This window comes from Sprattus sprattus (genome assembly GCF_963457725.1).
Source record: "Sprattus sprattus genome assembly, chromosome: 9".
In the NCBI taxonomy this organism is placed as follows: domain Eukaryota; kingdom Metazoa; phylum Chordata; class Actinopteri; order Clupeiformes; family Clupeidae; genus Sprattus; species Sprattus sprattus.
Window position 1 is genome coordinate 12,410,167 of NC_137928.1, and position 16,294 is coordinate 12,426,460.

Here is a 16,294-nt window from a genome sequence, read left to right on the forward strand (position 1 = left end):
GCTGAACAGATTACAGAATGAGGAAAATAGTCAGAGTGGAATGAATGTCATGGAAAGAAGCAGGCTCACTCGAGCAGCAAGAAAGCTGCACTAGTGCAATTTAAAGGTCAAATGTCCACTGGAAATATTGACCAGTGTCATAAAACAGCTTTATTCCATTTCATTTCCCCTCCAATGTCAAACACTGAAACACTGACAGTCAGCCACATTCAGAAAAATAACAAAACAAGTTATTAGCAACTCCTGTCAAAATCACATCACAGCTTTGTTATATTGCATCCACTGTTCTACAAAGTTTTCAAAGATCACACGTCCCCTCTCTGCGACAACACACAACATGACAGCTGTCATCAAACCTTTATTTCATTGTATACTCTCACTTGTGCCAAGGCTGACATACACCATCAAAGTAGTCTAGGGAGTCTTAAAGGGACCACTCACATTTCCCCCAACATTTAGAGTCTATTTTTGTGGCAAACATATTTTTTTATGTATTAAATGTTTGTGTTGACACAATCGTTTATTGTCTGTTGACTTGACTGGCATTGTGTATTTTTATGCGGGGTGCTTATGTTACGGATGGCAAAACTAATGAAATCTAAAGAAAGGAGGGTTGCTTATTACAGCTATTTTTGTATATACGTATATACTGAATAAGCAAACATTCTCTCATTTTCACTAAATCTCTTAAATTTATTAAAAGATTTTATGTCTAAACAATCCTTTGGTCTAGATTAGGATTAAGTGGGCTCTGTGACAGCTGCCATCCAGTTCAAACTTAATTCTATTGCTATTGCTGTCATAAAACATTTTCTGAAGTTCAGCTGCAAGATGCATAAATATCAGAACTCTGAACTTCACACTATTTGCATGCATTACATCTAGACCCGTGTGTGTGTGTCTGTGTGTGTGTGTGTGTGTGTGTGTGTGTGTGTGTGTGTGTGTGTGTGTGTGTGTGTTTGTGTGTGTGTGTGTGTGTGTCTGTGTGTGTGTGTGTGTGTGTGTGTGTGTGTGTGTGTGTTTGTGTGTGTGTGTGTGTGTGTGTCTGTGTGTGTCTGTGTGTGTGTCTGTGTGTGTGTGTGTCTGTGTGTGTGTGTGTGTGTGTGTGTGACCCACGTGTTCCCTTTGAGCAAATTGATCTCAGATCTCTGAAGAGTCTGTCCTTGTTTTTATCGGGATGCTGAGGAGAATGATTAAAGGATGCAGACAGCGGCAGCTTTGGCTTCGTATTCAGAGTCAATAGAGAAAAGTACACACACACACACACACACACACACACACACACACACACACACACACAAACACTCAAGGTCTCCATTTGATTGCAGTCAACCTAGATAAGAAAACTGACAACTATTGTATTGAGCGCGTCTATCTGCATTAAAGGTACAATATGCAGCTTCCTCCTATTTCCTCCTATTTTCAATGAAGTCTGAAGTTAATACTTGATTAATACTAGATTGGCTGCCAACTTGTTTTTTTTCCCTGGCCACGTAGATTTCACCATCTCCTATACAAACAACACTGGCCACTGCGCATTTATTGTCTTATAGCCTTACACTGCCTATAAATCAACTTTAAATGGAAATGTCTCCCATATCCTCACATTTAGTTGCTCCTGAGATGTTTTCAACTACCCCCAGCCTTGGCTCCTAGAGATCATACAGTCTTACGTTGGCTCAGTTACATCCATGACTGTGGATTTCAGTGATTTCTGTGGGTCCTATTAGGCTCCAGTGCACAGGATTACCCCATGTTTTTCTCCTAGTATAGTTGCAATATGGGGAAGTTCAAGGTTTTTTCATTTTTTCTTAGAAGATTCAAAACCTTGTCAAACAGCCATATTCCCTTGCTTCTCTGGAGTAGTCATCAGGTAATTAGAGCATTTTCCCCACCCATCAGATGCTGTTTCTCTGGCATCGTGTCAGTGTGTCATTAGAGTGTTCATGCTTTAATCATTCCCACTTTCGTTCTCTCACTCTCCCCAGTTTGCTTTGGATCATTTCATTTCTACAAACACCCCCACAGCAGTTGTGTATATGATAGCTATTTAGACAATTTTCAATTTCTCCCTCTAAAATCTTGTATTTTTTTTGCATCAGGTCACCTGGGTAACAAGACACATAACACAACTGTGTGGTGTTTCTTTCGGTTCTGTCCTGTCCTGCTTTTAAGACCTATGTTTATGGCACAGCTCTCCGGTATTTTTAGATGTTGTCTCACAAGCCTGCCGTTGTTTCTAGATAAAATGGCCATGTTGGGGGCCATGCATTAGTATAGTGTTGCTCTATTTCAGTGGTCTCGAACTCAAATTACCTGGGGGGCGATGAGCGTCCAGTCTGGTCATTGGGGGGCCAGATTTTTACGGTAAACGTTGGGATGGCCCATTGAAATCAATGTAACTTTTCTATTTGGGGGGCCGGAATTGGCCCGGGGGCCTGAGTTTGAGACCCCTGCTCTATGTGTTGAATATAGACGCTTGTGACTACTGTGATACCGGACTTGAACTGAGGATGCCGTATGCTTATAACGTATGCAAATCTGGCTCTATATCAGTAGTGTCTCTAGTAATAATCAATAAGAGTTGTGACGGAGACAGACGTGACATGTGCAGCAGTTTTGATACAAAGCCAACAAATAACAGATTGCCACCACTTAATAGTCTTCCACTAGTCCTCCCCGCAAAGTTACACATTGCAGCAGCATTTCCTGTGTTGTATGGCATGTCAAAACCCTCCCCATCACCCACAACACACACGCACCGCACGCACACGCACGCACACACACACACACACACACACACACAAGCACATACACACTCTCACACACACACAGACGCACCGCACACGCACGCACACAAACGCACACACACACACGCACACGCACGCACACACACACACACAAGCACATACACACGCACACACGCACACACACAGAAGCACACACACAGAAGCACACACACACGCACACAAGTTAACTTAATATCGTAGGACATGGCAGATCTGCATCAGAGAAGGGTGTGCAGATGTGCTCTGGAACCAACTGCTTTCGGGGACAGTGCATCACTGATGATAGAAGGCAGCTCCTCTCCCTCCGCCACCTCCCTCAACTCCCCATTTGGAGCCGGCACACTGTAAACAAAGCACTGATGATGCAAGAGAACATCCCTGCCTGTTCCAAATATGTCAGCTTTTCATCACCCCCAAATCCTCCTCAGTCTTCAGTGACGAGAACCACTGCAAGAGGCAGAGAGAAAAGAGACATACCGACATGCCCGGGCACGCACGCACGCACACACACATGGCTGCTACACACACTTACGTACAACACACACAACTCACACGTGTGTGCACACACACACACACTCACAAATACACTGACGGTACAGACACGTGCAACTCAAAAACGTACGAAGCGAAATAAAAACACAGGCACACACACATCCGCACATCTCCGACTCTTTGTCTCACAGGTCTCTGGCATGCTTCACCGTCACTTCATAGGCAGCATCTCCAATGCACTCCCTGCCTCAGTGCACACTCACAGCGACGCGGTTACATCACCACAGCTTATCTCAACTGGGCTACAGAACCAGCATACCATGAGGATCCATTTCACGCTAGTTACTGGCGTGGTGGGATAAAACCACTGGGTAGGAGAGAGGGAGAGAAAGAGAGGGAGAGAAAGAGAGGGAGAGAGAGAGAGAAGGAGAGAGAATGAGAGAGAGAGAGAATGAGAGAGGGTGAGGGGATGTTGCCTGTACACAGAGATAGATAAGAGAGAGGATAGATTAAAGACGACTCCAAAGCCAAACGACTCGACACACTGTTTGATGTTATTCATCCATGTGTCTTTATTCTATCTATTTTCTTAACATGTGAGGAGCCAGAGGCTTAATTTGTGCTGGGAGGATGGGATGGATAGGAGGAGGGAGTTCTGAGGACGTTGGATCCAGTGGCAAGTCACGGAGAATTAGTCTCGGTGTGCCCTTGCGTTGGCTGCACTGATGTGAAGGAATGGGCGAGCAAAACAGAAAGACAGAGAGAAGGAGAGAAAAGGAGAGCGAATGAGTGGGACAGGGAAGGGGGTGGGACAAGATAACTAATGGGAACCGGCACAGAGATATCATATCAGGTAGGCCGTAGTCATGGCAAATACAACGTGACACCTTGAAGATCAAAGCTTAGATCTATGCATAATCTATGTTCTATGCTGTGGGCTGAACCCTGTAACACACACACACACACACACACACACACACACACACACACACACACACACAATCACCATATGCCCACACATGCAATGCAGCAGTCATCAAATCAAACAGATTGGTTGCAACAGAGAAGCAAGCCTCTCATTGAAACTGAAGAAATGCATGAGTTAAAATACTAGTAGACAAGTTTTCTAGGCCTACAGAAAAGGCAAATCTGAAGATGATGTCATCAAAGGTTTCCAGTTGTACACTAGCGAGATGTACTTCCACTTGAATTCCATGAATGTTTAGCCAAACAGCTATAGGTTCCTGGAACCCCACGATGGCAGGTCCATAGGGGAAGGAAAAATGGCTTGAGTCACAGTTTGTGCTGGTTCACTAATTACAAGGGCCAGACAGTGTCTGAGTTGTGAGGCAAATAACCCTTTACATGGGCATACATGCGTGACAGGGTCCCCTTCTCAAGAAACACATGGTTATTATAAGATGCACTGATGATGGATGTCAGTGTGTTTAATGAACCGAGGCTGACATGGTCACTGTGTACACAAGGTTGAAGTGCAAAATCACAGACAAGCTGAAGGAATGGACAAGGGGAGAGGGTAATGTGAGAGCAGTCAATGAGAAGGGTCACCTGTGCTAAGTCAGTTGTTTCAGTTATGGGATTCCACATGGGAACAACAGCTAAGCGTCTCTTTGATTGGCAGCTACATGCTAATGGTAAACATAACAACTGCCATGACAGCCTAATTACATTACACTGAAATAGCAGACAGTTTCTTGGAAAGTGTGCTGTACATAGTTCAAAGCACTGGGTAATCATTGAGGGTGAAAAGGCCGGTACATGGACAATCTAATCAAACCCATAAGTGAGAGACATGTAACAGGCATGAAACATTGCACGGTCATTGGAGAACTATTTGAAGTGATGATGAGAGACTTGGTAGTTTGTTCCTTACAATCACCTACAAATGAGCTAGAACTTTGGAAACTATAACAGAAAGGGTTACCAAGCCAACTCTGCAGCTATCACAGAGATAACACTGTGTGCTTATTTTCTCAGTTTCAGTGTTAAAATGTTTGTTATTCTGCGACCACGTTCTTTTGAGATTAACAGACATTGTTAAACAGACGTGAGTCTGCAACCTTGTAACACAGCAGGGTGGTTGTGTTTTTTTTTTTTTTTACTATTCAAAGTCTGTTTTTTTTATGGATTGAGAAAAAAGGTATTTGCTCTTTATCGCATGGCAAAAGAAGCCGCTAATCCTAGCTCCAACACGTGGCTCTACAGGAGGGCAAGGCCGAATCCAAAAACTCATTACACCATTTCCCACCCAACGCACATCTGACCCCATGGAAATGAGCTTGTTACAGTGAAGGCCGTACTCCGTCTATCTGATAACGTGCCTCTGCACCAAAATCAATACCTACCCCTCCTTTCCTTTTCACTTCCCTGGCAGGAGACCAAAAAAAAAACAAGATGTATAGCTACATGCTGTGGAAAGCTGATCAATCCATTCGCAGGGAAAACGCAATGGTAGAACAAATGTTGTTGTGTCATGACTGCAACTGTTGACATTTCCCCAAAATGGCCGGAGGGGGGGGGGGGGGGGGGGGGGGGATGAAGGAGGTCTATGCCAGACCTCAACAGCAAAAAGAGGACAAACACTAGAGAATGAAACTACAGATGTAGATGGACAGGAGAGGCCTTATGTAAGTTTCACTGCAGGGTGCATGATAAATAAGGGTCTTGTTTTCTGCTGTGGCAAGGTCATGACACAGTGTCTCTTATCTGCTGGCTTTGGAGATTAACAAATGCACGAGAACAACACTGAGGTAGAGGGCAGCGTGACACTGTACAGAGAGAGAGAGAGAGGAAATATTATTCATCCTGTCAAAGCTGAACAACAATATCCGTGTGGGTATCATATGGAAAAGGAGAATGACTGTGTTTATGAGGGACTTCCCATGGGCCTCAGTTTATGATGTTCATTACAATGAGGTACAAGCAATATGGCTTCAACATGCATCAGAAGCCCGAGGCACAGATAGAAACGGGGAGATCTTATAAACATAATCACTTCAAATCAAAACTTCATTATACACCGAAACAGCTGGAGCCACAAATGGACTGACCTTACATAGCAATCGTTATTTTCTTAATATAATTAAATCCACCTTAAAGGGACAGCTTGCTGGTGATATGCGGCCGCCTTATCTAAATTACGACTCTCATTTCCCACTTGTTAGCTGAGAGAGATTAACGACTAACCTCTCTTAATTGGCTCTGATAAGGGACGGTGGTTCTGACACTGCTTTGTAGCTGGGCCTGGGGAATATGTCATGCTGCTAAATTCTGCAAAAGGGGCCTGTGTGTTCAGCTGTGCGTGTGACACCTATTCGTCACCCACTGACTGCTACCATCCCAACTTCGTGTCACTAAAGAATTTTTTAGAGTTAAGCTAAGAGCCCTTTTATTTGGGCTTATTTGGGCTTATTTGGGTTTATTTGGGTTCTTGGAACTCATGGTCTGATGAGCTAGCTTCTATAGAGGCATACAAAAACAGTGTGTCTCAGACAGTTCAAAAGTTAACTCCACTAACTTAACGTGCTCTTCACCTTTTTCTCAGAACATTTTCCATCGCTCTGAAAAACCAGGGCCGCCGCTACATACTTGCAGTAGTGTTGAAGGACGGACAGAAGGCCTGATTCGTTATTTCAGCTTTCTAACATTAGCTAGCTAAACTTGGATGTTTCTTGCCTGGTAGCAAGCTAATGTTAGAAAGATGACATTCAAGCTAAATGTAATGTTATACTGTAAGTCTAGTTAACACCATTAATTAACTGCATTATACTGCATGAAGTTGGATACATTTCCTTTTAATTTACTCTTTCAAATGATACAGAGCAAAATATGATATTTGCAATTTAAACTGAATAAAGAAGAGAATATTTATAGCCTGTAAGGTCTAGGCCTCTAAAGGCATATACATATGTGTTTGCTTTTGTTGTTTACTTTTGCATTTGAGTGACTTGAGTGTTACTGATTAATATTGTACATAAACATATTACTTGGTTTTCTAGTCGTTCAATGCTTTGCTTCAACTAGTATAAGCAAACTACTAACAGAGCCAGTATATTCCCTCCACGACATACCCTCATGATCAAAGAAAGGTGTTCCAGCCCCTGCCATCCCAGATTTATTGGAAAACATCCATCAAAAGAAAGACATCCATAGAAATCTGTATGGCATCATGCACTTTTTTTCCCCTTCCAACATCCATCTCATGCTTCCCCAAAGACTTTTCTTTGTTACACACCATAGTACAAAATCAAAGCGAACCCTCTACCATCTTTGAGCCCCCTTTGTTTTAAGTGCCAACGTATCTACTAAACGTGCTGTGCAAAAAACAAGCTTTTTCCAGCAGAGTTCTCCTGAGTAGTTCTCTCTCAGTTAACATCAAAAAAGAAATCAGCAATGCAAAAATCCATCCGTGTTTGCCGCTGATTGCTGGGAGAGGTTCTCTGTGCCACTAATCATCGCCAGATCAGGGCCAGATCTGTTCCTATCTGTGAAGCATGATTTGCTCTGCTATCGCTTAATTCAGTCTGATTCTTAGCTTTCAGAAAAAAAACAGGGTAGAGAGAAAGGGAGAGATCATTAACTCTCGTCTCTTTCTCCTTCTTCCTTTTAAAAAGGAATGAGCGGTGATAAATCATTTGTTCAGCTGTTCACAATGGGAAAGCGATACCAATGTCAAGATAGTAAAAACAACAGCAGAAAGGGTTTCGTTTTAAAGTGAGAACTAGTTAGGAAAAGAACCTGACGAGTCATGCCAAAAGCCCATTTAGCATAGCTGCTCAGACGAGTAATGCCTTTAGCCTAATTCCTTTCTTTTTTCGGACAGAAATGATAAATGATGGCCGAATAACGCTTGTCAAACCCCGAAAAGCCTCAGATGATCCATAACTCTACCCTGTTCTAATCAGTAACACCGACGACAACAAGAACTTCATCATTTATCAAAGCTGATTAAAATCAGAGTGAGAAATGTACTCCATCAGTTTCATTTTCTAAAGAGTACTTTAGTAAGTGATTTAGAGATTGCTCTAAATGAATGCCCCTAAATCCATGCACAATATTAATGTCAGGCGTATCAGACTTAGCTGAAGAACAAGACCACTGTACATGGAAAAAATAAAGTGGACTTATTCCAAACAATTGGCTTTAGCAGGGCAGAGTAGATTCTTAATCAGGGTCACACAGACCAGCCACTAAGGCCCAGCTAAAATTCTATACAGAGCTAATGACAGACTTAGGTCATGTCAACTACAGTAAAAAATCTCTCCAAGTCCCTCTCCAATACTCTGAGCAAAACCCCACTCAATTGACCTGAAACATACTTATACAACAAGGAATCCACAAAGGGGATAATATTCGCCTTCAGGTACAGAAAAAAGGGAAGTCTGTCGTTGATCATGTTGGACAACCTGCAGATTGCTCCACTACCATCAACTCACCACAGTTTTTAACTGCTCTCCATCTCACCTTTAAGCAGTTTGTTGTGTTAATAATTAGGCTAAAAAATAGTAGGCCTTGACCATAACATACAAAGTACAAAGTAGGCTATAGACTCATCACCAGATAAGTTAGTTACAGGCTGCTATGCTGTAATAGCAGTGCCATACTTTTGACCAGTGATTGGCTGTTTAGGATTGTTCCGTTTGTTTTGCTGTAACTCCACACCTCCCCATGAGAGTCCGCCCCACATTTTGGGAATCAGTGCCTTTAAAGGAAAAGTCCAACTCTTTTTGTCAAATTCAGTGAATGGATCCTCACATTCTTCTCACAGTCTGTTCCATGTTGGCGCTAAAAACTCAACTCTAGCGTTCATGCACAGACCTGTCTCTGTAAATGGGTAGCAAACATAGTGGGCAGGACCCAGGACCCAGCCCATAAACAATCCCAGCCAGTCAACAGTTCAGAAGCGAGAAAGCGGGGGGCGAAATCTAATTGGCTGTTAGGCTCAAATATCAACAACCTTTCATGAAAACTGAAGCACTGACTCTGCCTTTAACCAAGCCATCTTACACACAATAGTGAAACAAAAGAGTTCTAACACTAATGGACCTCCACAGTAAATTAATGTTTGTAACAGAGAGAGAGCGATAGAAAGAGAGAGAGAGAGAGAGAAAGAAAGAGAGAGAGAGAGAATGCCCCGTATTTGTTTGCTTTACTTGGAAAGGACCCGGGCGATAAGTGAGTTAGAGGGCCCAGTCTAAACAAAGAAATTAAATCTGGTCAGATCCATTTAATTTTACATCCAGGATCCATTGTCCTCCAGAGACCTGGCTATCGATTTTTCCACCTAGCAGGCTTGTGAATACATTAAAGCTACAGCTGAATCTGAGAGGATTGCCTTCAGAGTCTCAGAACACAGCAGACTAGCCTGCAATATTTGCAAAAAAACACATATTAACAGCATGCTGGAGACCAATGGTAACTGATCATGTAGTTATTGTCAGACAACCAGTGCAGAGTACTGGAATAACAGTTTATCCCGCTATTCCGGATATTCCTTAAAATCTATTGTAGTGTTGGTGGGTTCTTTGAAGAAGACCAATTGCGAGCATCAGGTCTTCGTTAGGTGCAGACAGTCCAGCTCGGCCAATGGTATGGAAGATGTCACTCAGGTTATCCAGGGAGCCTTTAAAGTCTACAGCATGAATGAGGTCATTTAAGTAGACCACGCAGTGGCTCCAGGGACCATTAGCCAGGACATCTCCATCAGGTGCTCGAAGGTGGCTGGTCAAATCTAGAACCCGAACAGAAGCACTTTGAACCGCCAGGGACCATGGCCAATGATGAAGGCAGTTTTGGAGGATGCCATTATCTCCAACTCAATAGATCGAGACAGCAGCGTGGAGGACCCCTAGACTGGCAGCAGTACAGCAGCTTCCCTTTGGCTTGTGGTGGCGATGCAGAGAATCCCTGTATTGGCTGCGTCTATGTGGTAGCCCCTCTGGTCGGCAACAGCATTTCTTCTCTGCCAGCGGCATGGAGTGTCATGGCTTTAGTGTTCAGAAGTGGCCTTGTATTGGACACATCCACTGTGGCCCCTCACCTGGCTAATGGACAACTGTCACCTGAAGCGACTTTCTACCCTGCATCTTTGCCCACTCTCCTGTGACTATGGCAACGCGGAGTGTGGTAGCCTCCAAGTCAGCCCTGCTGTCTGAGCTCACTTTTTCCGGGCAGCGTGAAGTAGACATCAGGCAAAGATCAGCGACACAGATGTCCAGGGTCTCGTTCTGCCTGGTCCCAGTGAGGTGGTAGCGATGCCCCCCAAGTCCCGGCGAGGCTGCAGTGTCATCCCCGGGGTCCTGATGGGGTGGCGGAGGCAGCGACCTACTGCTTCCTTGCTCTCCCCGATGAAGAGCACTGGCTCCGTCATCTGCTCCATCCTGCCATTCCTGGGGCAGAGACACGGATGGGCTCCGCCTCATACAGGCTCCGCCTCATTGCAGCTGGTTGATGAGTTGTACATTTTTTCGTAGTGTTGTCATCTTCATTGTCATTTTTTTTGTAGTGTTGTCATCTTCATCGTCATCTCATCGTTTCTGAGACCAATGTAGTGTCAGGTGGTTCTTTGAAGGAGACCAGTTGTGAGCATTGTGTTGTTTTGGTGCAAGCCTTTTATTTTGAAAAGCAAACAGGCAGAAAACAATGGTACACACTGAGAGAACCGGAAGGCAGGTCTAGCTTTGATATAACAAAGAGACTGACGTGCACGGATAATGCTAACTAACACAAGGACTAACACACAGACAAAATGATGAGTCATAAACGCTAACACTGGACTCAAAAGGGAGGCATAAACACAAGATTCTAACACTATTCCATCACATAGCAGGATGGGAGTAACCCCTACATAATGCAGAAGGATCACTACCCCTTGCATGTTACAATATTTTGAGTAAGCCCTGGTAAACTTACATGCATAAGATGCATATCAAATCTCTACTCTCATCTTATACTCCTGTCCCTCTTTTCTCTCAGTGATGAGGCTGTTGTCTGTGACGCTTGCTATTCCCACCACACTGTTCCCATGGAAATGGCCCTGATGACGCTCTGAGGTGGAAGGAGTATATGGGAGTCAGGCCACTTACTGAGGAACATGTAAAGAGCTGCTAGCGACCTCACCGTTCTTTCCACTATGAGACACAAGCACTTTTCACTGACTGAACAATAAAATGACAAATATTTTAGCCCTAATGCCACCAGGTGGGCAGAAACCTACGGTGGGGTGGTGGAAATCCAGGAGCAGACAAATGGAGGTCCATATAGGCAATACACTGGGGTGGCACTACAATTAAGGGTTAGGAGGGGGGGGGGGCTAAGCCCTTACTGGTACACCGCCCCCCCTTGATAAATATAAAAAAGGGGCATCAGAGTATCTGTTGATAAAAATAAAAAAGTAAAATGCATTCCACATACAGATAAACAAACTGATTGTTGGCCAGGTAGGTGCACAGTAGATCTCATTTAAGATTTGTATTGAAAGGATCTACTACATACATTCTGAATGTCTGTTGAATTTTTTAATAGCCAATGATTGAGAAACTGAAGCTGGCCAGAAGCTAACATTGAAGGTTTGTAATGACACCAAAGGTTGCAATCAATTAAATCAATTATGAGCAGAGAGTAGGCCTACACTGTAGCGGCAAGAGTAGCCTACTACTTGCAGAGCGTGTTGCACCAATGACAACAGCTTTTCATTGTTCCTTGTGCCGATCATCTAATTAACTAGCCATTGCAAACACAATTGTGCAATTGCTGATAGTTTAACAACAATGATGATAACTGATAGCTTGATAATAAAGCACATATATTTGGAGGGCTAGACACTGCTTCAAAACAAACAGGCCTAGCGACGCCTCTAGCACCTGAAGTTAACAAAAGAGCTTTGAATTAGTCTCTTCCACAGAGTAAACCCATAGGCTTGTTTAAGGCATGCATCTTGTAAGTTCATGACTTAAGAGGTAGCCTAGACTAGGACTCACGTTATCCCAGGAGTTAAATAGCCCTTGAATCAATATGCTGCGAGGATTTCATAAAGGTCAGGTGGCAAGCATGCTAGGAAAAACGTCGTGGGAAAATTGCAATTAGTTAGTCAAGTAAACCGACTTAGTGCAATGACAATCAATCAATCTCTGAAAAGCCCAGAGAGCGACTGTCAGAAATCAAAATATATAGACTGCAGATTCACTGTTCTGTCAGCAAACTGTCTACACCTCTTTGCCTTAAGTCTGAAGTCACCAAAGCATTCAGTAGTAAACAGCACCACCTGGAACAGCTTTCCAACTAGGCTGCCATTCACCTTGACACTAATAGAGCTATGCCTGGAATATGGTAAATACAAACAGTTACCCAAATATCTGTAAGTATTAGACGATTTGCTTAATAGCCTAGCTGACGAGATCGAAAACATCAAGTATTCTTTGAATGAATGTTTTATAATGCTATTCTGCCTCAGGGTAAAGCATAACTTTATGTCAAAAGTGCCGTGAACTGCTGAAAGATACAACGCCGTGCCGTGCTACAGTCTGCCTTTGTAAACGGCATGCCACTGTCTAGTCTTCTTCTGTTCTTGTCCTGCACTTGCTGGATGCTTCTTATCTCTGTGTCAGTAGTGACCGCGACCAGATCCTCCTCTGTGACTGGTGGATGGTGATGCCCTTCTAACGCATGTTCGCCCCGTCGCACTCGACTGCCTACAGTTTCTCCCGCGCCCCGCATGGCACACAAGCAAAGCAGCGTCACATGGAGATAGCTCCATTTAAAGATATATCGCAGACAGAGTTGGTAGAGCCGACCCAAAACCAGGTGACCGTGCTCAGAGAAAGATCTCACGGCCAACGTTCACATTTGCCATAAACCACAAGCGCCAGGTACTGAGTACATTCAGGGAAACAGCCTATTTGAAATGACGTTATTGTGCGACAAGTTGCGCTGTATGTATTCCATAGGGTACAGTGTGCCCGATGTTTATAGAAAACGAATTCACCATGAAACATTTGTTTTCCCTTTTCTGCAAACAATGTGCAAAGATGGTATCATCCATAATATGGTTAAAAAAAACATAACATAAATGCGACATAAAATATTACCCAAGGAAATCTGAACAGTGCCAGGACGCATTGCTCTGCATTGCCCTTGTTTTAAAGAGACATACTTTTCTCACGTGAAACAGAGAGGAACACTATTATAAAATAAGCATCATTACTATGATGCACATGTGTGCGGTATGATTTGCCCAAATCTTTACTTACCAAATTCAGAACCGTCTCCACAATGTCTCTGTTGCTAACCTCACCGACCTGGATCAGACCGATGAGGACGGCGAATTTCATCTTGATATTCCGGATCGGAACCGACGGGTTGATCATTCCAGCCGGCAGAGCCATTGAGCCAGAGCCCGTCACCATCCTTTCACCGGTAACTGAGCAGGTCGCTTCTTGATGCCCGTGACCCGGGGGTGGTTCCCGGTCCGAGAGAGACATCGAACCCGGCATTGATACCGGTTTCACGCTCGACATCACCAGCGGAACCCGAATCAGCGGCCGTGGTCTCTGTCTCTAATAGCTGTTCAGAAGCATCAAGGACAGAAATAAATTGAAAGAAAAGGAAAATTCTGGAACCACCTGATACCCTTCGATTATCCTGCTTTCTCCCAATAAAATCCACAAATTATGCTTTATGTAAGAATATTAGCGATAAAGCATTTAAAGATGCTAGAAAGAGCAGCAGTCTCTCCCCGATACAGATTGTTTCAGGACGCTTGCCAGTTCTTCATGCTAACAGTGTTGATCTCAGCGAACACAGCTCGCACTGCTCCAGCACCAACATCACGCTCTCCGCCATGTTGCCGCCCCCTGTCTGCAGTACCGCTCACCACGCCTGCGTGCGCTGAGCTGAGAGAAACAGAGGGAAAAGGGCTGACCCGGGGTGGTTGCCCTGTCCCATTAGATGGATAGGTGCAGCTGATGCAAAGTGCCATGCCATGTAGAACTTGACGCCTGTTCATGAATGTAGCCCTTCACCCCTGAGTGTGTGTGTGTGTGTGTGTGTGTGTGTCTGAGTTTTTAGTATTTACGTTTCTGATTTGTATCACAGGCAGTAAGTCACATACTTTATGTCAAAGTGCTAGTGTATGTGTATCTATGTGACGCAGTATTTTACAATAGTGAAGAAACACTCTGCAGGTGCATGCATATGTTGCTCAATGCGTGTTTCAACTTAGTGTTGCGGATGTCACATTAAAGATGGGAGAGGTTTGGCCTGATGCGATTGCTCAGTGTGCTGAATTGCCAGCACAAAACTGGAGCATATTTTTTAGGCGTGCCTCTGAGCGCTCACCTCAAATTAACACTTAACACCTTTTCTGCTCAGGTGCCATTATGCTGGTTACTGCACTAACAAGGAGGCACGTTGTGAAAATTAAGGAAGTGAGTCACCTCATCATCTTTCTATACTTAGATGTCCTAGGTGGACATTTTCGGGCAACAATCAGAGACTGTTTGGAAGATGGATGAGGGGAAACCCCACACATTTTGTAAAGGTGCCACATCATATCATGATGGATTACAAGCTCTCCAGTGGTAGAACTGGCCTCTGGGGAAGATTTCAACAAATCTGATCTCTAGAAATACTGTGGGTTTTTGTTCCACAATCTTGATAAAAGAAAGCAACTTATTTGTCTTATTTGTCTAGAGTAGTATTTGATCAATGTGGTCATTATCGTAGGCAACAGGAGAGAACAGAAGACGTACATGTACTTTATATAAATGTGCTGATTTGAATAGCATCTGTTTGTGTCATTATTAGTTGTAAGCACTATGAGCTAAGTAATCCTTTTTTAATTGCAGTGTGTGACAGTGCGATCTTATCCCAGTGCGCGCACACACACACACATACACACACAAATACACTCTGACACATGCAAACAGTCACTCATCCTCTTTCTGTCTTTCGTTTTCTCTCTTTCCCTCCTCCTCTCTTGAATCCATCACTGGCTCTGAAATCACTTTCCATGGAGAGTGCACACCACACATCTCCTGCACGTCCGTAGTGATTCGATTTTGATTTCGACAGAGTTCAAAACGGCTGTGATTTTTCTAATCATAGCCGTTTTTTGAACTCCATCGAAGCTCATGAGCTATTCAATGTAATCTTTCATCTCAGCAGGCTGTGTCGTGGCCTGAGCCCAGAGCCTTCAAAGAGCATCCCACTCTCTGAGCGGATGCGTGCTGCACTGCAGTCGTGTCACCCAGGAATGCTTTTAAAGAGGTCACACTCAGAGCCCAGTGCCCGCCAAGCTGGGCTCCCAGATCTGCTAGCTCTTCCTCTAAGTCCCTCTAAGTCCCTTTTTCAAAAGGACATATTTTACGAAAATGATGGAGAAGCCTGAAAGAATCAATAGAGAAGGAAAGATTTGCTCAAAATAACTGCTTATTATGGCTTCGTCGAGGTGCAATATCTTTTTGACATGATATTTACTGCTTGTAAATATTGACACTAATGTCAAGGCAAGAAATGGTAATGCAGCACCCTTTTTTGGGAGGAGATATGGTTTTAAAGAGAATATAGAAATCAGAGAAGGGTTTTGATTAAACATCATAAGTCAATATCATTAAGTATGTCTTATGACTTGCTTTTCTGCAGAAACTATCAGCTCCCACTGGCTATGCAAATGATCCAAACTGTGTTGTGGCAATATGATTTAAATGTCATGTTTAATTATTGGTACACTTCCAGTTTTGTAATTGAACAGATTTTCTGTCCCCCCAGCTTGCAGATACATCATGGAGATGCAGACGGAGTCTGTCAACATATCCATCTGCAGAGGTGGGAGCTTTGTGTCTGTTTTTTAATTTTTTATTTAACACAGCTAATAATTTATGTTTTCTATGGTACCTCTTCATCACTTATTGACCACTTAATGATCTTCCTGCCTTTACCCTCCTCCTCATCAAAATGCTTTTTTTTTTCAGGAAAAGACAACATCAAGCTTGCTG

At 43.6% G+C, this 16,294-nt stretch overlaps 1 protein-coding gene across 1 annotated transcript in view; it reads right to left on the reverse strand.

Annotated features, from left to right (window-relative positions):
- The window catches only part of LOC308369864 (neurobeachin-like), a gene marked incomplete at both ends in the record, with an annotated part of 289,067 nt that extends 275,251 nt beyond the window's left edge, over nucleotides 1-13,816 (reverse strand). Inside the window, 1 exon segment of the mRNA XM_080844411.1 lies at nucleotides 13,550-13,816. Within this exon segment, the coding sequence (XP_080700537.1) occupies nucleotides 13,550-13,816 (267 nt within the window).
- Nucleotides 13,817-16,294: the final 2,478 nt, after the last annotated feature.